The sequence below is a fragment of the Spermophilus citellus genome (genome assembly GCF_964194105.1).
Source record: "Spermophilus citellus genome assembly, chromosome: 8".
NCBI classification, from domain to species: domain Eukaryota; kingdom Metazoa; phylum Chordata; class Mammalia; order Rodentia; family Sciuridae; genus Spermophilus; species Spermophilus citellus.
The window spans coordinates 1,687,856-1,711,390 of record NC_138189.1 but is presented as its reverse complement, the minus strand read 5'-3'; the positions used below and the strand labels follow the sequence as shown (position 1 = coordinate 1,711,390).

The 23,535-nt window shown below is 49.8% G+C and overlaps 2 protein-coding genes across 8 annotated transcripts in view; both read left to right on the top strand.

Moving 5' to 3' along the window:
• Positions 1-23,535, top strand: part of ZFYVE28 (zinc finger FYVE-type containing 28) — a 140,972-nt gene that overhangs the window by 74,329 nt on the left and 43,108 nt on the right. For 6 of the 7 annotated variants that reach the window (XR_014023299.1, XM_081304200.1, XM_081304202.1 and 3 more), the window contains exons 3-7: positions 1,713-1,850; positions 3,554-3,756; positions 4,611-4,700; positions 5,497-5,586; positions 19,804-19,905. Coding sequence is in view for 6 of the 7 variants with exons in the window: in XM_081304200.1 (XP_081160326.1) it covers positions 1,713-1,850; positions 3,554-3,756; positions 4,611-4,700; positions 5,497-5,586; positions 19,804-19,905 (623 nt within the window). In the remaining variant the exon portion in view is untranslated. The remainder of the gene's footprint in view (positions 1-1,712; positions 1,851-3,553; positions 3,757-4,610; positions 4,701-5,496; positions 5,587-19,803; positions 19,906-23,535) is intronic. The other variant, XM_081304203.1, reaches the window with a different exon arrangement.
• Positions 23,188-23,526, top strand: LOC308654590 (non-histone chromosomal protein HMG-17-like). Its single transcript, XM_081304211.1, has one exon. It carries the CDS (start codon positions 23,227-23,229, stop codon positions 23,497-23,499), a length of 273 nt encoding a protein of 90 aa, XP_081160337.1. The 5' UTR covers positions 23,188-23,226; the 3' UTR covers positions 23,500-23,526.

Sequence of the window (23,535 nt, the reverse complement as noted above, 5' to 3'; positions counted from 1 at the left end):
ACAGCCTTTCTGTTGGTGTGGACTGCACACTGCACATGGCTTGCAGGGCTGGGAGGAATGAGTCCATGTGTTTCACAGGGTGGAGCCGTCCTTCGGGCACTGGGTTGGTGAAGAGCCATGGTGATGGGCTCTGGCTGCAGGGGTCAGCTGTGGAACGTGACATTAAGCACACAGGAAGAGCTCAACTCTGCCCAGGAAAGGCCGGGGCAGCAGTCCTGGGAGAAAATATGCCAGCCTGCCAGGTAGTTTCACCAGGGTCAGTCCCCTGCCTCTGTGCTATCCTGTTGGTTCTAGACTTCCTGTAATGAATGTGTGTGAATGATTTCATGCTTAAAAAGTTAAAGGAAGGGCTGGGGATGTGGCTCAAGCGGTAGTGGGCTTGCCTGGCATGCGTGCGGCCCGGGTTCGATCCTCAGCACCACATACCAACAAAGATGTTGTGTCCGCCGAGAACTAAAAAATAAATATTAAAATTCTCTCTCTCTCTCTCTCTTAGAAAAAAAAAGTCAAAGGAAAAAAATCAAACTTTCAATGCTCATGTAATTCTGTGGAACAAATGTTAGGTACTTAAAGAACAGGACAGTTTTTTCTTTTCTTTCTCAATACTCTCCAAAAATATCATCATCAAGAAAAGAACAGGGCAACTGTTTTCTCATCTGCACAAGCCTGTCGTGCTTTGCATTTTGAGTGCAAGGAGTAGCGTAAAACCACTCTGAAGGACCGTAAGGACAGAAGGTGCTGTGCATCGATGTGCCACGGCCAGGACCGAGGCTCTGGTTTACAGACTTCCCCTCACATAGACCCCGGCAGCCCAGGGCCATGGTTTCCATTCCGCAGATGGGGTCGGGGCCTGGAGAGGCCAAGGGCCCGCCCCAGGTTGCAGGGCGTGGGATGGAGGGCGGCTCCTTGGTGCTGGCTGGCTGCACACACTGCTCCTTGTCTGCTGGCTCCACAGGGACAGGAGGGCTGCTGTCTGGGCAAAGGAACATGGCCTGGGGGTGCCTGGCCCTGAAGGGTCTCCTCCCCCTGCAAGGAGAAGACTGAAGTTCAGGGAGGACGAGGGCTTTGCTGGGTCCCCCGCTTGCTGAACCCCCGGATCCCACAGCTCTGACCCTTGCTGGGGCTGGGGAGGCCCTTCCCCTCACACGGTGGCCTCAACTCTATTCCAGGGACAGGCCAACTTGCAGCCTTCTGGGTGGGCTTGGTAAGGGGTGGCTTCATGTAGTGTCCCTTTGTGATGTCACTGCCTGGTGGCATTTTCACACCAGTAGGATCTGTAGGCTGCCACGTGAACAAAAGCAACACAGAGATGTAGCAGCAAAAATAGAATTTTGCGTGTCTGTCAGCCTAGCCATCCGTGCCAGTTCTGACTGAGGAGAACCTGCTCAGTGTGCAGAGAGGTGCGCAGGGGTGGGCCTGGTGCTGAGCCCACAGGGAGCCGTCGCAGGGGAGGGCACCACCTTCCTAAGGAACGGGCTTGCTCTGCCCTGAGCACTATGTGAAAGGCACCCCGTGCTGGGGACAGTTCCTCAGAGCCTTCAGATGCACAGGATCAGAGAGCAGCCTGCCGGCGGGGAGCCCTGCCCGGGAGCAATGCTCTCAGCTACGCGGCAGGCTGCCACAGCCCTAACCCGCAGTGGCCTGTGTGCTTTCCAGGGTAACACAGCCCAGCTGGATGTGGCAGCCCCACACTTTCCCCTCTTCTATTTCAGGATAACGTGTTGAACATCATTAACCAGATCATGGACGAGTGCATCCCCCAGGACCGCGCCCCTCGGGACTTCTGTGTCAAGTTCCCCGAGGAGATCCGGCATGACAACCTGGCTGGCCAGCTGTGGTTCGGGGCTGAGGTAGCTGTACCACCTGGGTTCCAAGGTCCTAGTGTTGAACCTCCTTATCCAGTCATTTCCCTGTGACCTGCCCCTGGGCACCTGCAAGTGCAGGTGTGGTGTCTCCTCCTAGGCCCGCCTGCCCAGGTTTGCAGATGGTGTGGTCGGAGCCTGTTAGAACGCACGGCCCTCGGAGGGGTGGGACAGCCACAGACCTATGCCTCAAGACTGCACACGCAGTGAGGTTCCCAGTGTGGCTTTAGTGAGATCCTCAGACCCCCGACATCCAGGACCTGAAAGTGGTTTTTAAAAAGTTTTTAAACATTTATTCTTTAGTTGTAGGTGGACACAATACCTTTATTCAGTTTTTATGTGGTGCTGGGGATCGGACTCAGTGCCTCACACGTGCTAGGCGAGCACTTTTTCTCTGAGCCACAGCCCCAGCCTCCTGAAAGTGGTTTTTTATCAACATCAAGAAGGTAGTCCTCCTCTTTCCCTAGCTATGTTGACAGCTGAGATGGGGATCCTGGGCGCCTCAACCTTCCACTTCTTCCATAGCCCTGAAGAGTTCATCTTCATCTCCTGGTGAGGAAACTGAGGCACTGGGAGGAAGATGCCCTCCCCACGCCCCCAGCTTTGGGGCTTCCCATACCCCGTTGTGTGGACATCCCGACTCCTGCCCTTGACTGTGCTCTGGAGACAGAGGGGCTTCACTGCCCTCCGTGCTGTCCTGTCCTCCGTGCCATCTCTCCATGTACCTCTGGATCCGCCCCACCCGTGTGCCCCATCCTCCCCCCTCCAGCCCCCCACCCTTCCACAGCCCATTCCTCTGAACTCTCTGGCTGGCGCATCCTCCCGAGGTTCTGGTTGGGTGTGGGTACCCCGGCAGCCTGCCCTCTCTCAGCCTCAGTGTTTGTCCTGTGATGTGGGCCCTGGGGCAGCGGGCATCTGTGAGGAGGTGCCAGAGGAGGTGGGAGAGAGGAGCTGGTGCCCACGGGCTCCCCCGCAGGGCTGACCTGGGAACCAGCAGGCTTCTCCCCACTCGCACCTGGGAACCTGCTTCTTGTCCTGAATGGTTGTTGCGGGAGGGGACTGGCTGGTGGATTGGTTCTGCTTTTTGCTGGACAGTGCCTGGCCTGTGGTGAGCATCCACATTGCAAAGAGGCCCTCCTGGGGGCGGCTGCCTCCCCACTGGCCTGAGAACAGTTGGCAAAACTTTGTGTGACTGAGAGCCTGGGCAGACGTGGGGTTAGTGGGCAGAGGGACTGTTGCCGGCCAGGAGCCGAGGTCTCCTCTCGGGTCAGGTTTTCTGGACCTTGAGCTTGTTGCCATGAGCTCCTGTCACTTCCAGGAGACTGTGTGTACAGGGAGCCCAGCTCGTCCCTGCAAGGCATGCCTGGGCACAGAACTGAGCATGTTCTCTGGGCAGTCCTCCCTTGGCTGGACCAGGAGGGGACAGGAGTCACATCACCGGGTCCCCCTGACCTGGCTCTGTTGGCCCTCCCCTCTCAGCTTGCCCTTTAGGTCCGTGGGGGGACCATGCTGGTCCCAGTCAGGGACATTTGTTAATGCTGCCATGTTGCAGTACTTGACAGGGACCTCTGCAGAGGGGCAGGGCAAGTGCCAGGTGCTGGCCCAGAGGGAGAAGGTGGGCCAAATGCCTCGGGGCACACACTCTGTTCCTGGGGACAGGGCCATTCCTGAGTGTGTTCTTTTGTCCTCAGTGCCTGGCTGCTGGTTCCATCATCATGAACCGCGAGCTCGAGAGCATGGCTATGCGACCGCTGGCCAAGGAGCTGACCCGCAGCCTGGAGGATGTTCGGGGCACCCTCCGTGACCAGGCGCTGCGTGACCTCAGCACCTACACAGAGAAGATGCGGGAAGCGTTGAGGCACTTCGACGTCCTGTTTGCCGAGTTTGAGCTGAGGTGACCCTGGGGGCCCCGGGCATGGGGAGTCACGCCCTGGCCCTATGCGTCCTAGTGGGGGGCCAACTTTTTGGGGTGCATCCTGATATCTCCAGCAAGAAAGTTCCATGTAGGGAGGAGTCTGGTGCCAACTGGTGGTGTGGTTAACTTGGGGCTCTGTGGGGGGACGGGGCTTTCCAGAGGGGGGATGTAAGCAGAAATGGCACAGGTGGGGTCTGGGGGGTCAGCCTCCAGGGGAGAGGACTTGGGAGAGGCCCAAGGTGCCAGGCACATTGCACAGTGCGCACAGACCCGGGGGTGCTTGTGGTGGGCCAGAAAAGGTCAGACACAAAAATCCGCCTCCCAGGTGGCCAAGGTCGTGCGTCTTGTGATGCACAGCTGGGCGGTGATGGGGTCCGCCCTAGGAGGTTTGGGTTTGGGTTTTGTTTTCTTTTGTCTTCCCTGGAGTCGGTGATTGAGAAGGAAAGAGAATGTTCCCTTGGGAGAATGGCTGACTCTCCCCCACAGCTGCCAGCCCCCTGCAGCCGTCCTGTGAGCCCTGCGCCTGGCCAGGCCGGCGCCAGGCTGTGGAGGTCCACATGGCCTGACCCACCCAGGCAGCTGGGGTGGGCAGTAGTGGGGGCCAGTCATCGAGTGGCGGTGATGCCCCTCCCACGGGGCAGGCCACGGGGCTGAGGAGGCCTGGAGGAGGCCTGCCTTGGTAGGAGCGAGGGTTTAAACGGCACCGTGAAGTCGGGGCCTGTGTAGTTGTGAGGCTGGTGACGTGGTCACCTCGGGAGTTGGGGTTTTAACTGAAGGCCCATTCAGGAGGCCAGGCGGCCTAGGGTCCCTGATGTGCTCTGCTGTGTCCACAGCTATGTCTCGGCCATGGTACCTGTGAAGTCCCCCAGGGAGTACTACGTGCAGCAGGAGGTCATCGTGCTGTTCTGTGAGACGGTGGAGAGGTAGGACGGGCTGCCCTGCTGCCCTGCTCCAGGCCCAGGAGGAGGGCAGCCCTGGGGCTTGCGCCTAGTTGGGAGATGCCCTCACCTGCCACCCTCCCACCGTGGGCTGCTCCTTGCGGGTGGGCAGAGGCCTGCCCTCCCACCTGTGGCTGGCCCCATGCCCCTTTTCTCTGGGCCCAAAGGACAGGTGTTGCAAGTGAGGCCGTGCGACAGGATGGACGTGGGAAGGCCGGGCACAGGGCTGACGTCCAGCCTCCCCCCCTCCCCGCTGCCTCCTCACAGCGGGGCCTTGTGGGCTTCGGCCTGCCGAACCGGCTCTGGGGGTGAATCAGGGCCTCGTTCAGTAACTCAGGGTCCCATTTTCTGAACGGACTCCAGGGCCAAGATCTCACCTCCCATAGTTTTCCAAGTGACTTGCTTCGGGGATGTTCAGGTTTGGGATGTCTTCGTCCCAGGCTTATTCTTGGCGCGAGCTGTTTTGAATTCCTGGTGGATGGCGCCTTTGTCTGGATGACCGTGCCCTGTTCTGCTGGAGTCAGAGGCTGCTGCTGGGTGGCCACTCCTGCTCTCTCCATCCCTCCTAGAGCAGTGGTGGGAGTGGACAGATGGCAGATGAGGCTCAGCAGAGCCCGCCTCTCCCTGGCCTTTTCCTCTAGCGCCAGACTTTTTGCACGTGCGAGGGTTTGGGTGGCACAGGTCAGCCTCCGACCCGTCTGCTGATGGAGGACACAGGCCAGGGTCAGGCCCGCTACCCTCCTCATGGATGCCCCACTCACTCCCTTTCTCCCTTGGCCAGGGCCCTGGACTTTGGGTACCTGACCCAGGACATGATCGACGACTATGAGCCGGCCCTCATGTTCACCATCCCTCGGCTGGCCATCGTGTGGTGAGTGCCCCCTGCCTGGCTGACCATCAAGTCCCATGGTGCCAGGCCCTTTGGGTGTTGGTAACGGTCCCTATGCTGCTCACAGTGGATGTTCAGCTGCCCAGAGCTGTCCCTGGGCTAGCCTGCTGTTTCCTCAGCAGCCGAGGAGGCCAGTGTCCCGAGCACCTCTCACCTCGCTGGTGAGGGAGAGAGCACCCGGCCTAAGCAGTGCCAGACGACCAGCCCCGTCACCCTACATTGCAGAGGTGAGGTGGACAGTGCGGGTGCTCACAGCTCAGGGGAGGCAGACACGGCACAATACCCAGGGCCACTTGGGCTGCCCTTGGGGCACAGTGACCCTGCAGAGGCTGGCTTTTCAGTGACGGAGTGCGAGGCCTCTGGGTCCCACAGGGGTGTGACTGGTTGTTGTAGTAGTCTGTGGACTGACAGAGAGGTGGATCTGCTGGGAACTGGACCAGCTGGGCAGGCTGATGGGGATACCTGGTGGGGAGCCTTCCCACGGGCCAGGGTGCATATTGGGAGAGCAAGGAACTCATGGTCAGTCTTTGGAGCCTGGTGGGGGCTCAAGGACGCCCAGGCAGCGCCTGGGACTCTGGGCAGGAAACACCTGGTTACTTCTCAGCCCTTCGGAGATCCTGGGGCCAGGAGTAGAGCCCAGGAGTTCTGGAGCTTCCTGCACCACTGCTCACCCACACCTGGACTTGTGCAGCGACACCCCTTCCCTGTGCCAGGAAGAGGAGGAGGGACAGATGTGCCATGGGGACCTGTGGGGCTCGCAGCCAGCAAAGTGGCCCTGTTGGCAGCTGGTTCAGAGCTGGGCACAGAGCAGGGGGTGGGGAGTCCTGGGGATAGGTGTCCATTGGAAATATGGACATCAGTGATGTGGTCAGGGCGGGGGCAGTGGGCACAGAGGCCAGGACAGCCCTGGCTCAGGCTGAGGAGAGGCCCCCTCGAGGGCCCCAGGGCATCCTGAAGCGCAGGCACATGCAGCAGGGCAGAGGACACACAGATCTCCCTCGGGGGAAGAGGGGTGCGGAGTGGGAGTGTGGGGAGGGTGCACAGGACAGGATCTTAGGCCTGCAGGGACAGAGATGCATCCCTCTCCACAGGGACAGGTCGAGGCTGCAGCAGCAGGCGCTGGGCATGAGTCTGGAGCCCCTGGTCAGGCTGTTTGCCCACCTGCCTCCTCAGCTGCCCCTTCAGGGAGGCCTCCAGGGTGGTCACAGAGCATGGTCTAGCCCTGGCCGCTGTGGCCGAACCCTCTAAGGCTCTCAGTGCCCCAGCCCCTTCCTCCTGCTGTCCTCCCTCTTCCCTCTTGAAGTTCTCTCTGTTCACCGAGTTGGTGAACCTGGGAGGCAGGGCTGGGGCACATCACACCGAGGACAGCACTGTAGAGTCCCCTTCCTAGGAAGAGCTGGGAATTTCCCTTCACCCAGGGACGTCAAGCTGGAGGGCCTGTCAGAGGTTCCCGGAGGTCAGTACCGGGTGGCTTGGAGGGAGGTGCCCTCCGGGGGAGACGCAGTCCTGCCCTGCTGTGCAGAGCCCACAGGCCTCCAGATCCGGTTGTGTGGTATTCTCTCTGGGCTGGCTGCTCTCTCTTGCAGATTCATTTTGGTGAAATGGTGGACAGCCAGCACCTTGGAGTCAGCCTCACTCTGCCAACAGGGACGGGTCTGTGGGTCTTTTGACACTGCAGCTCTGAGGCTGGGCGCTTTTAGCTCGCAGCCAGCACAGGCTTCATAAATGAAGGTTCGGCTACGTGAGAAATCCTCAGGGAGTTTGAATTAAAGAGACAGGCTCTAATTACCTTTAAACCAGCTCCAGGACAGCTTCTCCTAGCTCCAGCCTCCAGCCATCTATTAATGGTAGCGAAGTTTACTGAAGAGGCTAGCGAGAGAGAGAGAACACGCCAGGGAGTGGACTTTTATTGGGGAACAAAAAATTCTGGGGAAAATCCCATCCAGTGAAGATTAAGGGGGGCAGTGTCCCAAGGTCAGGTGCAATGATTGGGTCTTCGGAGTAGTGGCCAGATACACCTCCACACGGACAAGCCCTTGGACCCGAGAAGGGTGGGGGAAGCTCTGAACACAAAGATGTGTCTAAGCGCCTCTTGCCCAGCCAGGGAGGTAACTTGAATCACGTGTGAGGATGGCCTCCCACAGGCACTGCCTTCAGGAAGCACCACGAGTCTCCCTGTTTAAAACGCCCTTGTAAGAGCTTTGGAGTCGCGCAGTGCTCAGTGCCAGCCAGCACAGGGCACCGGGATGAGTCCAAGGTTCCAAGGGTCCAAGGGGTCCTAGGAAAGCTGTAGAGCCAGCCAGGCCAGCTGCCGTCCTGGGCTGGTATGTCTAAGGTGACTGCACTGTCCTCCCTGCTCTGTAGGCTGCGCACCTGACCAGACAGGGCAGAGGGAGGGCTGCAGACGTAGCTCAGCATTCGGACACTGGCCTAGCATGTGCAAGGCCCTGGTTCAAACTCATGGAGGCCCCCAAGGCCTCTCCTAGGCAGCACACTAGTTTTAAAATAAACACCAGGTTTCAACAGCTCCCCCAAGTACACTGTGTTTCTGGGTTCCAAACTGGAATTTGCTGCCCACATGTGTCCAGCTCTTTATCATACTCCCCATTGCTGCCAGTGCCCAAGCACAAGTGGCTGCAGGACACTGGCCACTTCTCTCTGACCAGCCTCGTGATCTGTCCTCCTGTGAGTGGTCAACAACCCAGCCAAGAGCCCTCATCCTGGGAACAGGGCAGGGGCCAGACTGCTGTGGGCCGGAGCTTTGTCCTGGACGGTCCCCTCCTGGGGACACCATCCTGAAGTCCCCTGGGGCCTCAAGCTGGAGAAAGGGCCTGGAAAGGAACATAGGGGATCCACAGGAGAGTCGGGGTGCATGCAGAGGAGGAGCAGGTGCTGGTGGCTCAGGAAGTGGATGCAGGTGCAGGAGGCTGGAGCCCAGGGTGGGAGGTTCCCCACCTTCATTCACCGCTGTGCCCACTGCTGGGGCAATGGGCACAGAGTCCAGATGGCCTATGGAAGCACAGTGGGCTTTGTAGAACTTTGGACATTGATCTGATAGGGCACCAATATGTATTTATAAAGATTATCCTGTTGAAGGACTGGATACTCAGAATTAGTGGATTGATTAAACATTATACTCTAGTCATTGAAATGATGTTAGGGAAAAATCCTGAATATTGTGCAAAAACATCTCCAGCATATTAATACAGAAAGTTGCTGTGTATCTACTCTACAAAATTTCTTTCTTTCCACTTTTTAAACTGGCGCATTATGGTTGTAGGTAACAGTGGGATGTAATGTTACATATTGGAACATGCAACTGTGTAATAACATAATTTGGCCAATATCATTCCCCAGTGTTTCCTCTTTCCCTCACCTCCTCCCTTTCCTCTGCTCTCCTGATCCCACTCCAGTTTCCATGAAATCCCCACCTTTCTTTTCCTTTTCCTCTCTAGCTCCACAGAAGAGAGAAAACATACCATCCTGACCTTCTGAGTCTGGCTTATTTCACTTAACATCATGGTCTCAAGTTCCATCCATTTACCTACAAATGACACAGTTTGATTTTTCTTAGTGGCTGAACAAAACTCCATTGTGTATGTATAACACATTTTCCATATTCATTCACCCATTGATGGGCACCTAGGCTGCTTCCATAGTTTGGCTGCTGTGAATAGTGCTGCTATCTTGGCCACGGCCTGCATTGGGAGGGAGTAGGTAACTGTCGGAGGTATGGGCTGGCGTTGTGGCTCAGGGGTGTCACTCTCGCCTAGCAAGCGCAAGGCCCTGGGTTCGCTCCTCAGCACCACATAAAAATAAATAAAGGTATTGTGTCCATCTACAACTAAAAAGTAAATATTAAAAAAAAGATATAAACACAAAAGACGAGAAGTATATGCTCAAAGCGGGGGCTGGACTGGCGTAAGAGACCTGACGGGTCTGATCCTAACAAAGGGAAAAGGCCACAAATGCTTTATTTATAGTGAAACACATCAAAGGGATTCAGTGAGGAGCTTCTTTAAGAAACAGGATGAGGGCTGGGGATGTGGCTCAAGCGGTAGCGCGCTCGCCTGGCATGCGTGCGGCCCGGGTTCGATCCTCAGTACCACATACCAACAAAGATGTTGTGTCCGCCGAGAACTAAAAAATAAATATTAAAATTCTCTCTCTCTCTCTCTCTCTCTCTCTCTCTCTCTCTCTCTCTCTCTCTCCCCCCCCCCTCTCCCCTCTCCCCCCTCTCTCACTCTCTCTTTAAAAAAAAAAAAAAAGAAACAGGATGAAAATGGGGAAAAAGGTTGTTTGGGGATTGGCGGGTTACACCCATCTCTGGGTGGCTGCAACAGTGGCAATTTGATCTATTTTTTTCTAATTTTTTTATTCCTTTTATTTCCTTCTCTTACTTAATTGCATTGGCTAGAATTTCTTTTTTTGAAATACTTTTTAGTTGTAGTTGGACACAATACTTTGATTTTATTTATTTATATATGGTGCTGAGGATCGAATCCAGCACCTCACCATGCTGGGTGGGCGAGCACGCTACTGCTGAGCCCCAGCCCCGCCCCTAGAATCTCTAATACTATGTTGAATAGGAGTGGTGAGAGGAAGTCTCCTTGCCTTGTTCCAGATTTTAAAGGGAATATCTTCAGTTTTTCCCTATTCACTATGATGTCATCTTGGGTTCGTCATATATTGACTTTATGATGTTGAGGTAGGTTCCTTCTGTCCCTAGTTTCTTCAGTTCTTTTTCTTTTAATTATGTATGGGTGCTGAATTTTGTCAAAGACTTCCTCTGCTCCTATTGAAAAATAAACAACTCTTGTCCTTATTTCTATTTATATGGTGAATCACATTTATTGATTGGCATGTTAAACCATCCTTGCATCCCTGGGATATAGCCAGCTTGGTCATGGTGTATAATCTTCTAAATATGTTTTTGAATATGATTTTCTAAGTTTATTAAGGATTTTTGCAATTGAGTTCATCAGGGATATTGGTCTGTAGTTTTCTTTCCTTGATGCATCCGTATCTGGTTTTGGTTTAAGGTGATACTGGATTCATAGAATGACTTTGGAAGTGTTCCACTCTTTTATATTGTGTGGAATATTTGAGGAGTATTGGCATTAATTCTTTAAAGGTCTGATAGAATTCAGCTGAGAATCCATCTGATCCTGGGCTTTTCTTTTTTGGAAGCCCTTTTATTACTACTTCTATCTCCTTGCAAGTTATTGATCTGTTCAGGCTTTCTGTGTCCTCTCAATTCAATTTTGGCAAGTCATATGTGTCTATAAATGTGTCCCAATTTATTGGGGCCTAAGTTTTCAAAATAGTCACTAATGATCCTCTGAATTTCTGTGACGTCTGTGGTAATTTCTCCTTTTTTATCTCTAATTTTATTAATTTGGGTATTCTTTATTTTTATTTTGGTTATTATGGCTAAGGGCCTATCAATTTTGTTTATCTTTTCGAAGAATCAGCTGTTAGTTTCATTAATCCTTTGTATTGTTTTTTAAAAATTCTCAAGTTCACTGATTTCAGCTCTAATATTAATTATTTCCTTCATTCTCCTAGTTTTAGAATTGGTTTGTTGTTTTCCAAGAGCCTTGAGATGCACCACTCGGCTGTTTATTGGGATCTTTCTGGTGTTCTTATTCAGGCACTCACACCATGACTTCCTTTAGAACTGCCTTCGCGGTATCCCAGAGTTCTGGTATGTTGTATCACTATTCTTTTGAGTCTTAAGAATTTTTAATGACTCCCTGATTTCTTCTTTCACTCTTTCATCATTCATAAGTATATTATTCAGTCTCCACATGTTTACATAGTTTCTGTAGGGGTTTTTTGTTTATTTTTTGGGTGTTTATCTCTAATTTAAATTATGATCAGATAAGATTCAAGGAATTATGTCAATTTTTGCTAACAGTTGCTTTGTGGCCTAAAATATGGTCTATTTTGGAGAAGCTTCCATGAGCAGCTGAGAAGTGTTTGGATGTTATTGTGTGAAATATTCTATAAACATCTGTTAAGTCCATTTGATTTATAATATTTTTCAGATCTGAAGAGTCTTTACTGAGTTTATGTCTGGATGATCTGTCTATTGGTAAAAGATGTGTGTTGAAATCACCTAGTATTATGGTTCTGGGGTCTATCTGAGTATTTAATTTGAGTACTGTCTGTTTTATGTAATTAGGTGTACTAATATTTGCAGCACAAATATTTACAATTGTTATATATTCTTGTTGGATTGTTCCTTTTACCAATATAAAGTGACTTTTTTTGTCTCATCTGATTGATGATGTCTGCTATGAGAGTAGCTACTCCTGCTTTTTGGGGGCTCCATTTGCATGGTATATCAATTTCTATTCTTTCACTTTCAGCCTGTGGCTTTTTTTGCTTGTGAGATGAGTCTCTTGCAAACAAAATATAGTTTGGTCTTGTTTTTAAATCCATTCTTCCAGCCTATGTCTTTTAATTGGAGAGTTGAGACCATGCACATTCAGTGTCATTATAAGAGAGGTTTATTACTTCTTGCCATTTAAACTTATTTCTAATATTTAATTTGATTAAATATTAGAATATTAAATATTAGATTATTTGCTTAGCTATGCTTCAAATGAGATTTGTCCCTTTGTGAGCAATGGGGTTTGGCTTTAACATTTTCCATGAGTAATGCCAGCTTAGTAGTCATGAATTCTTTCAGTTTCTCATTAACTTGGAAGATTTTTATTTTTCATATAATCCTGAAGGATAGGTTTGCTGGATATAGCAATTTTGGTTGACAGTTCTTTTCTTTAAGGGTTTAGAACACATCATTCCAAACCCTCTTGGCTAAAAGCCAAGTTTTGTGCTAAGAATTGTAAGTAATTCTGATTGGCTTGCCTCTAAGTGTGACCTGATATTTTTTCTTTTGGCGCTTTTAAAATTCTATCTTTATTTTGTATGTCAAAATAAATTTTAATTATAATGTGTCATGGAGAATTTTTTTTATCTTGTTTATTTGGGGCTCCAAATGCCTCCTGTATCTGAATGTCCATCTCATTCTCAGGGTTTGGAAATTTTCCAATATTATTTCCCAGAAGAGATTATCTATGCCATTAGCCTGCATCTTACAACCCTCTTTAATTCCAGTGATCCTTAAATGCGTTTTTTTTTAATAAATATTTTTTAGGTATAGATGGACACAACACAATGCCTTTATTTTTAGGTGGTGCTGAGGATCAAACCCTGGTCCCGCCCGTACTAGGCCAGCGCTCTACCACTGAGCCACAATCCCAGCCCCAAAATGCCGTTTCTTAATGTTGTCAGAAAGTTCTTGTATTTTCTGTTTGGTTACTTATTTTCTGGTTCAAGGCCAGCCACTTTGTCTTCCAGCTCTGAAATTCTGTCTTCAGCATGGTCTGCTCTATTGGAGAGAGTTTTCAACTGAATATTTTATTTGATTTATTGCCTCTTTCATTTCCTATATTTCTGTTGGCTCTTTTTCAATATCACTATCTCCTTATTGAATTTCTCATTCATATCCCATACTGATTTCCTTAAATCATTTAGTTGTTTTTCTGTGTTCTCTTGAAATTCATTGGTCATTTTTTTAAAATATTTTTTTTAGTGATGAACACATCTTTATTTATTTATTTTCATGTGGTGCAGAGGATCAAACTCAGTGCCTCACACATGTGAGGCAAGCACTCTACCACTGAACCACGACCCCAGCTCCTCATTGATCATTTTTAATGAATCTTTTGAATTCTTTTTTTTTTTGGTAGCAGGGATTGAACTCAGGGGCCACATCCCCAGCCCTATTTTGTATTTTATTAGAGGCAGGGTCTCACTGAGTTGCTTAGCACCTTGCTGTTGCTGAGGCTGGTTTTGAACTAGAGATTCTCCTGTCCCAGCCTCCCAAGCTGCTGGGATTACAGGCCTGTGCCACCACACCTGGCTAGAGTCTTTTGAATTTTTTATTTGAGATTTCATCCATTTCAATATCTTTGGAGTCAGTTGCTCATGAATTATGAGCTTGAGGAGGCATTATATTACCTTTTTTCCATATTTCTTGTATTCATATGTGGGGGTCTGTGTGTCTGTTGGGCTGAATTTCTCCTCCATTCTGACTTGTGGCCTCTTTAGGGTACAGCTTTTTCTTGCCCAAGTGCCCTAGAGTGATCTAGATTGAGACCTCCTTTGTAGATGTGGTATTCACAGGTTTGGGGTTAATTACTCTCTCTTCATTGTAGAAATAGATGTCCACTTCCTAGCTGGTGCTACCTGCAGTCTGGTCATCAGCCTGGGGTTCTGTCTTTTCTATCTTCGTATTAAAGTGTTACTGAAGTCTGAGTGTGGTTTGTGTGGAGAAGGTGTACTCACTGTCTGTTGGCTGGTTTAGTTTCCAGCTGTCTCTCTCTGTGAACTTGTACATCCCTGTACCTTCCAAGGATCTCACAGAGAGGGGAAACAAACAATAGCAACAACTGAAGAAACAATATACGGCATTAAAATAAATACCCAGTGTGACACCTGCAGCCCCAGCCACCACAAAACAGGGATGGCTGAGTCAGCATCACCAATAGCAAAAGTACCACGCGGTCTTGAACCAGATGGTGTGTGGACAGCAGGTGTCAACAATCCGCAGTCCTCACAAAAGCCACAGCATGAGGGGTGGGGAAAGAATTACGTAAACCAAAGAGTTCTAAAATACGGGAAGAATATACTTCATTAAGTTAAAAATGTGATAGGAAGGTATTCAAAATGTGACAGAGAAAATGCAGAAAAGATGTAGTAATTGATGCTTATGAAGAAGAAAATAGAAAAAAGTAAAATAAGCAAGAAAGAACATGAGAAACAAAGCAAAGAAACAAAAACCCCAAAATAAACAAACCCCTTAACTTTCAGAAGACAAGGGAAAACAGCATCATTAAAAAATGCTAAAAACAAGATAAAAAGAAATATATTATTATGTATATTTATATATAATACAAATATATATAACATATACATAATATAAATATATATGATATAAATACACCTAATTTAATATATATATAATTTGTGATCATATGTAGATGATTACAAACTAATCAACATAGCGAGAACACACACACCCACACAGGAAAAGATTCTTCCTAAAAAATGAAAGAATTTTCTCCACTGAGGTGGTCAGACTGGGAGGCACTGTTGAGTTTTGTCTAGAGACCAGATCAGTGCACTCCCAGGGTGCAGCTGCTGCAAGTCCCAAGAGGGAAGTTCTGGTGACAGGGATCAGGACTAATCAGCCTTTGGGACCTTTGGGGTGGTATCTGTTCTGGAGAGGTTAGACCAACCCACCTTAGGCCTTCACAGATGCCGGGCTCTGCTGGGAGTCTGGATCTCGGAGCTCCTGAGGGTTATACTTGAGGGACAGGTGAGCCACCCCTCTCAGGTCCCACATGGTACTGCCCAAGACGCAGTCTTCCCAGGCTTAGTCCCTGAGCTATGTCCCATCAACAGGTCTGGTTTCCTGGCCCTCTTCAGCTGGTCACGTGAGCCCCCAGGCTCCAAGGGAAAGTGAGCTGCACTCTCCTCCTTTCTGACTTCACTCCCCTGGGTCCAGTCTCCTCTGTGCCGCGTCACTTGTGTTCTGCTAGGTACGCCCTAGGCCACATTGTGGCGCTTGCCAGGACAACAGGGCAGTGTTGGCTGTGCGCTCTCAGCTCCCTCAGCAAGCTGCAGGGAGGCCCCTGCCTCCACTCTCTGTAGCAGGTTGGGAAACAGGGCGCGTGGCCAACCAGTTTACTGTGCCGCCTCTGGATCCCCTGAGTCCAGGCTGCTGTGTGATCTGCAGGTTTTCCTGTGCCAGATCTGTCCATTGTGCTTCTCTCCGTGTTTTCCCTCACCTTGGTGAACCAGCCTTGCTGCTGCTGCAACAGCTTGGCTCCAATGTGCTCTTTCTTATTTGAGGGGGTGGGGTACTGGGGATCGATCTCAGGGGCACTAACCACTGAGCAACATCCCCAGCCCTTTTCTGTATTTTATCTAGAGACAGGGTCTCTCTTTTGCTGAGGCTGGCTTTGAACTCATGATCCTCCTGCCTCAGCCTCCTGAACCTCTGGGATTACAGACATGTGCCACTGCCCCCAACGTGCTCTTTCTTGTTCTTTGTTTAATGCACCGAATGTCTGAGTCTCTAAGAGGCTGACTGTCCGATATTGAATCTGAGTGAATTGCCTCTTTCACCCACCTAACTGAGAGCAGCACTCCCCCTGCTGAGGTCCCCAGCCATGGAGTGACTGGAAATGCAGCCTCCCTCTAGTTAGCCATCATGTAGCGCCACCGTCTTTACTGTACATCTTCAAAATTTCTTTTTTTTTTCCTGACTTTTTTTTTTTTAAGAGAGAGAGAGAATTTTTTAATATTTATTTTTTAGTTTTCGGCGGACACAACATCTTTGTTGGTATGTGGTGCTGAGGATCGAACCCGGGCCGCACGCATGCCAGGCGAGCGCGCTACCACTTGAGCCGCATCCCCAGCCCCTTCAAAATTTCTTAACAGGTGAAGCTTGTGGAAACACAATACAAAGCACTAAATTTCTTCCATTATTATGGTAATATAAGAATAACATAAAATCTATCATTTTAAAACTTTCTGGGTGTACAATTTAGTGTCATTGAGGACATTTACATTGTGTGCAACAGTCACCACCATCCTGCTCCCTTCTCCACAGACACTCTGTCTCCGCTAAACACTAACTTTCATTCTTCTCTCCCTGGTCTCTGATAACCACCATCCTGCCTTACGTCTCTATGGATTTGATTATCCTAGGGTCCTCCATAAGTGCAATCACATTTTATGACTGCCACATTTCATTCAGCATAGTGGCCTTAAGGTTTGCCCATGTTGTAACGTGTCAGAATTTCCTTTTTGAGGCTGAGTAATAATACATTGTATATGATTAAGTGTTCTTTTAAATATGAGATTTCCAAAACATTCAAAAGAATAAAATACCTTGGGATAAATTTAACCAAGGAGGTGAGAGACACGAATGCTGAAAATCACAAGGCATTGGTGAAAAATGGAAGATCTACTAAAATGGAAAGATAGCCCATGTTCATGGATGGGAAGACAGTCTAGTTGGGATGGCAATACTCCTCAAATTGATCTACAGATCTTATGCAATCCCTATCAAAATCCAACCCCCCCCCCCGTTTGCATAAATGGGAAAGCTCTTCCTCAAATTCAGATGGACTTTAGTGGCCTGAATAAGTGTAAGAATATCAAAACAGAAAAACAAGGTGAGGCGCTGGCTTTAGGATAGATTGAAAACCAGTGGAATAGAACTGAGAGTCTGGAAATAAATGCAGACATCTGTGGCCAGTTGACCTGGGCACCAAGACCATTCACTTATGAAAGGACATTCCCCTGCTGGGACAACCAGATGGTCTCATGCAAATAACAGAGTTGGACCCAGTGATGGCTAGATTTATGTCTCAACTTGGCAAGCCTTCAGTAGCCACTTAGATGGCCAAATACCATCTGGATGTTGTTGTAAAGGCGTTTAAAAGATGAGATTAACATTTAAATTAGTAGACTTTGAGTACAGAAGATTGCCCTCCACACTGTGGTGGTCCTCATCTTTAAGTTGAAGGACATAGGGAAATAGACTGTAATCCCCTGTGTGAGAGAGCATTCTCTTTTAGAAGGCTTGGGACTCATGACAGTGTCAACTCTTCTCCGAGTCTCTAGCCTGCCTGCTGGCTTGCCCTGCAAATTTTGCCAGGCTCTCCGGCCTTGTCAACCAGATCCTTAAATTAAATGCCCCTCTCTCAGTCTTTGCTCTTCATTTCTGTGACCAAATTACCTGATACAAACAACTTAGGAAAGGAAAACTTTATCCTGGCTCATTGTTTCAGTGGATCCAGTCCATAGTCAGTCAGCTGCCTTGGTCTTGGCCCGAGGTGAACCAGAACATGATGACAGAGGGCACGGTGGAGGGAAGGTGGAGGGATTTCTTTGCTTCCTCAAAGCCCCACCTCTGAATAAATGAGGCTTTGGGGGACGTTCCAGATTCAACCCTCCCATCTGTCTCCCTCTATGTACCTTCCTCCCTCCCTATCCCCCTTTCTCTCTCTCTGAATAATGCAGGGGGTAAATCTTCATGTTCATGCATTTGGTAGTGCATTGTTTCATTTAACACCAAAAGCATCAATAGTGAAAGGAAAAATAAGCAAATTGGACTTCATTCAAATTAGCTTTTGTGTATCAAGGGATATTATCATGAAAGTGAAAAGAAAACCTAAAGGATAAGAGGAAATATTTTAAAACCATGTATCTGATAAAGATTTAGTATCCAGAATATATAAGGGACCTTTACAACTTAACACAGAGACAAACAGTCCTATTAAAAAATGGGCAAAGTCAAGTACCGTTGCATGCACTGTAATCCTAGCTACTTAGGAGGCTGAGGCAGGAGGATCACAAGTTAGAGGCCAGCCTCAGCAACTTAATGAGATCCTCTTTCAAAAAAATAAAAGGCCCCGGGGTGTAGCTCAGTGGTAAATGACCCCTGGATTAAATCCCCAGTACCCCCCACCAAAATAGGGCAAAGACTTGAATAGATATTTTTCCAAAGAAGGTATGCAAATAGCCAACAAGTATGTGAAAAGATGGTCAACATCACTGTCTAAAGAAATGCAAATCAAAGCCTCAGTTAATGCCACTTTGCCCACTGGGACGGCCACTATACAGAACACTGAAAGAAGGAGATATGGAAGAGCAGGGATCCGTGTGTGCTGTCTGTAGGAGTGTGAAGTGGTGCGGTGCTGTGGAGAACAGTCAGATGGTTCTGTGAACAGACGATTGTGTGACCCATGTGGTGACACTACCCTGCTAGGCACATCCCCAAGAGAAATGTAAGTACACCACGCTCACACACTGTCGTTTATGGAGGAAACCACCCAACGGGTGCTGGGATGAATGGGTAAAGACATGGTGCGCACAGTGGATGTGACTCAGTTGTAAGGGCCACAAAACACTGACACACGAAGGCACCTTGACACGTGGTGCTGAGTGAAGGCAGCCAGACTTATACACTCACCTGCCCGTCATTCCATTGCAGGAAGTGTCCCGAACAGGTGATTCCCTAGAGGTGGAGAGTAGACCAGGGTTGCCCGAGGCCAGGGGATGGTGGGGTGCTGAAGGAGGTCTTCTGGGGTTTTGAAGAGACCTGGAGCTGGTGAGCGCAGTGCATGGGAGCTTATTCAATGGCACCACCGTGCACCTGGAGCCGGTCAAGTGTGTGCTGTGTGAGTTTCATCTGCAAGCTAAAAAGAAAGTCAGACAGACAGACAGACAGACTGGCCAGTGGGGCCTGGGCCTGATCCATCTCCAGACGTTCCCTCCCAGGTTTGCCTGGGCTGGTGGGCCTTCTGTGTGCCCATGCCTGCCGGCCTGGCTCTGGGTACTGCCCTGCTCCTCCTTGGAAAGGCCTGAACTTGGCTGTGGTCTGCAGGGGTGTGGTGCCTGTGTCCCCAAGCCCTGGGGGGCAGCAGCTATGGTGGCAGCTTCCTGTGATGCTGACAGAGGTGCCCTTGGAGCTGGGCAGGCTGCACAGTGCCTGGTGGGCTGTGGGAGCAGACGTGTTGTCATGGAATTGGGGCTGCCTAGGGGGCACTGAGCAAGGCTGGCCTCAGCAGGCACTCAGCAGAGTGCCAGGAAGTGACGGGCAGAGAGCCCAGTCCTGGCAGGGCGGGCCTGTTGGGCCATGGGCACTGTGCTAGGGGACAGCTTCCCCAGGTGGAGTGGTGGCGAGGGGTGACCCACATGGGGCCTCAGTTCTCCAACTTGCTTTTGGGGTAGACAGGTTGGGGCTGCCTCTCATAAGCCTCCATAGACAAATTCAAACACAACGCCAGTTCTTCCGTTTCCAAGGAGATAGGTTTTACCAGCAAACCTTGATGCTGATTTCTCTGATTGCAATGCTGATGGGTACAAGTATGTTCTTTTGATTATTTTATGACTACTCCCATGAACACAAGCTAATGAATTTCAAAGATGATGAAGTCTGGGTAATAATTTTAATTGCCTTTTTCTAAACTTGTTTAGGACCTGACCCAGGCTCAGGCCCCGGCCCAGGCTGTGCTGACCAGTGCTGGGCCAGCCACAGGGTGTGAGGCTGGGCTCCCAGCTTACCAGGCCCTCAGGGATAACCACACTGGCTTTGTGTCTCAACTGCAGTGGCCTCGTGGTCTATGCGGATGGACCCCTGAACCTGGACCGCAAGGTGGAGGACATGTCCGAGCTGTTCCGTCCCTTCCATTCATTGCTACGGAAAATCAGGTGGGACTTGGGGGCAGGCAGAGCGGGAGGAGCAGGGGCTGAGCCCAGTGCTCAGCCTCTCCCAGTCTCCCGGGTGCTGCGTGGCCTCGTGGTGGCCAGAACCATCCTGCTCTTGGTCCCCACTGGGCCTCTCTAGCTGAGTGGTCCAAGTGCGGAGCCTCACACTGCCCACCTCGCAGGTACCAGGCACTCATGGCTTGGCTGGCCCTCTCTTCTCCTACACCCTGACGCTCCCCTCTGTGCCCACAAGTTGGTTGTGGTCTTTAGTTGTTGGCTGCAAGGTTTGTGCTGCTGTGTTGGAGCCCTTCTGAGACTGCACACGTTCTATTGTGTGACTGAGGTCTCTGCCCAGTGGCCTCCCCAAGCTGACAGGGCCCAGCAGTGAGGGCTAGTAGTGGCATGAAGGCCATGATCGTGAGTCCTCTGAGGGCCTCCCTGGCCTATGGCCTTGGACACCCAGCTGTTCCTCCAGGGGCCCTGCTCCTGGATGTGGTGAGGCTGGTGGCCCTGTTCCCTGCAGCCCCCTCCCTGGGTCTGGCAGGACATCCCAAGGCTCTAGAATCCGCCCAGCACAGGACGTCCCAGGCATGGCCAGCCAGGGAAGGTCTCTCTGGAGACCCAGAGAGCACAGAACCACGTCCTGGGAGGATCCAGACGGTGAACGTGGCCTTGGGCTGTGGGCTTCCCAGTGGGAATGGGGTCTCCAGGTCATGGGACCTTGGTGGGTGGCCCTTGGTGAGCTTGGGGTGGGAGGGGCTTCATCTGGTTTGTGCTTCATGGTGGCTGTTGACTGCTTCCCTGATCCTCTGGGGAGAAGATGGGCCTTGACACAGAGGCTTAGGTCCTGCCCTCTCTGGGGAGCTATTTAGAAGAGGAGAAGTGGTACAAGAGGGGAGGTGAGGGACAGGCCAGAAGGAGGGGGCGGGGCCTCAGCAGATGGGGTTCTTGTAGGAGGGACAGAGTGGGTGCTGGGGATGTGGGGACAGCGTGGCATGGGGAGAGACCCATAAGGTGACGGGGCAGCAGCTTAGTGGTAGATTGCCTGCCTAGCATACAAACGGCCCTGGTTTAATCCCTGATTTAAAAAAAAAAAAGAAAGAATAGAAAAAAGGAAGAGATCTAAAGAGTGCAGGCATGACTGGCTGTCTTCACATCTCTTTAAAAATGTGGGCCAGACTCCTGCTTTGGGACAGAGAGGTTGCCACAGGATGCCTCAGATTGCAGCAGGCCGATTCTCCAACTGCAACAGTAGAAAAAAGTAAGCTGCAAAAGTGTGTTGTAAGGTATGGAATGGTGACAGCGAGTGTCGGATGAGCCAGAATTGGGAGAGCCGAGAACTCTTCCAGAGAGAAGGTCTGGCCCTCTTGCCTCGCTCTGTTTTTCCTGGGAAACATCTGATAATTCCAGGCAGGTGTCGGTGATTGTCCAAAGCTCCGTCTTCCAGGCGGAGAATCTCTTCTGAAGGAGGGAACCCAGTTACAAGGGGCTGAGTGTCCCTGCCAGGTTCTGGGGAGGCAGCAATCTGGGCAGAAAGCTCCCCAGCAGCAGGGGAGGCTTAGGAGACAAAAGCGTGGCTGTGACACACCTAGGCCTTCCTGTGAGACTCAGGCAGAGCTCGGTTTCCTGCAGCCTCTGGGGTCTGTGTGGCAGCGACCCTCCAGGCTCAGCAGTGCTAATAGACTGAAGCTGTCACTGGGTCCTCAATTGGCTTGATATCTGAACTCAATGTGGTAAGGGACCCTCACACCTAACAGAGGAAAGGGGCATTCCCTTGGGTGGAGACAGCACATCTGTCACTTCTTGATTAATACAGTGTCAATTATCTAATCTCAAATTGCTAAAAATGTGAAGTGGCAAGAAAATATAATTGTGATCAAAAGAAGAGCCAGAAGATTGATGCAGACTGAAGACGACTGGATTTTAGAGTTAATATCCACAGACTTGAACACAGTTAGGATTGCTGTATTAAAGAAAATAGAAGAAAGGGAGAAATTAGATAAGAGGATGGGGAATTTAGAGAATCAGACTCTATAAAGAAGAAACAGATCGCCTAAATTCATAATGTGAAGATAAGGACATGGTAGATGGGCGTGATAGCGATTGGACCCAGCAGAAGGCAGGGTGATGAACCTGAAGAGGGCTCAGTAGAGGAGAGCCGTGGGGAAGCGCAGGGAAAACAGGGGAAACAGGACCACCGCAGAACACCGCCCGGAGAATGCCCGCACCCTCGGCCTGACGACGCACCGCGGAGTCCCAAGGGGAGGCAGGCAGGACGGCAGAAGAAACATCCAAAGAATATTCTAAAACTGATAGGGAGAAACCTACCTGAAGATTCAGGAGGTTTAAGAAAACGCCAAGCAACATTCCTGGATCTGTCACAATAAAATTGTAAAGTCGAAGAAAAATATCTAAAAGAAGCAAGAGAAAAGGACTTGGCACTTTGAAAGAAATGGAAGAGAAACACCTTCTCAAAAAACAAACAATATAATGGGAGCCAGCACGCCACAAAATGATGCGTCTTTAAGTGCCAAAAGAAAATGACCGCCAATCAGCATTTCTAACCAGAAAAAATATCCTTCAAAAATAGTGAATGTGGGGCTGAGGCTGTGGCTCAGCGGTAGAGCGCTCGCTCACCTAGCATGTGCGGGGCCCTAGGTTCGATCCCCAGCACCACATAGATAAACAGAAAATAAAGATATTAAAAAAATTAACTATTCCAAAACATAAAACCGAGGGAATTTGTTATTAGCAAACTGTATGTAAAAAAAAAAAAAACTAATTAGAGTTCTTCAGAAAGAGGAAAAGGTGATCTCAGAAATGAAAACATAAAAGAGACTGAAGGTCATGATATGGATTGATAGAAGTGAATGTTGACAGCATTACATATAAATTAGAAGACAGGATGGACTCTTTTATATAAAATTCAAATTTTATTTAAAGCAACTAGAAAATAATGTTTATCATAGATCTCAAGAAAGCAGAAGAGAAATAACAAAACAGATATCAATGAAATCGAAAGTAAGTGTACTGTAGAGAAAAACAGAGCCAAGAAGTTGTTCTTTAAAAAAATTAATAAAAGTGGTGAATTTCTTGATACTGAGAACAACTTTCTATCAATAAATTGAGCAATTCAAATGAAAAGGATAGTCTCCTCAAAAAGTAACCAAAGCTGGCAGAAGAAGAGATAGAAAAATCTCTGTTAAGAACAATATATGTGGAGCAGTGTGAAGAAGAGGTGAGAACGACCCCCGGACCGACCAAAGCCGCGTGCCGCTGCATCCCCGCATCCAGCGCCTGTGTCCCGCCGCCGTCGTCGCCACCATGCCCAAGAGAAAGGCTGAAGGGGATGCTAAAGGAGATAAAGCCAAGGTGAAAGACGAACCACAGAGAAGATCTGCAAGGTTGTCTGCCAAACCTGCTCCTCCAAAGCCAGAGCCCAAGCCTAAAAAGGCCCCTGCAAAGAAGGGAGAGAAGGTACCCAAAGGGAAAAAGGGAAAAGCTGACACTGGCAAGGATGGGAATAACCCTGCAGAAAATGGAGACGCCAACACAGACCAGGCACAGAAAGCGGAAGGTGCTGGAGATGCCAAGTGAAGTGTGTGCGTTTTTGATAACTGTGGACTTCTGGTG

Bases quoted from the DNA above. Each gene is read 5' to 3' on its own strand.
- LOC308654590 (XM_081304211.1), top strand. From the start codon at position 23,227: ATGCCCAAGAGAAAGGCTGAAGGGGATGCTAAAGGAGATAAAGCCAAG.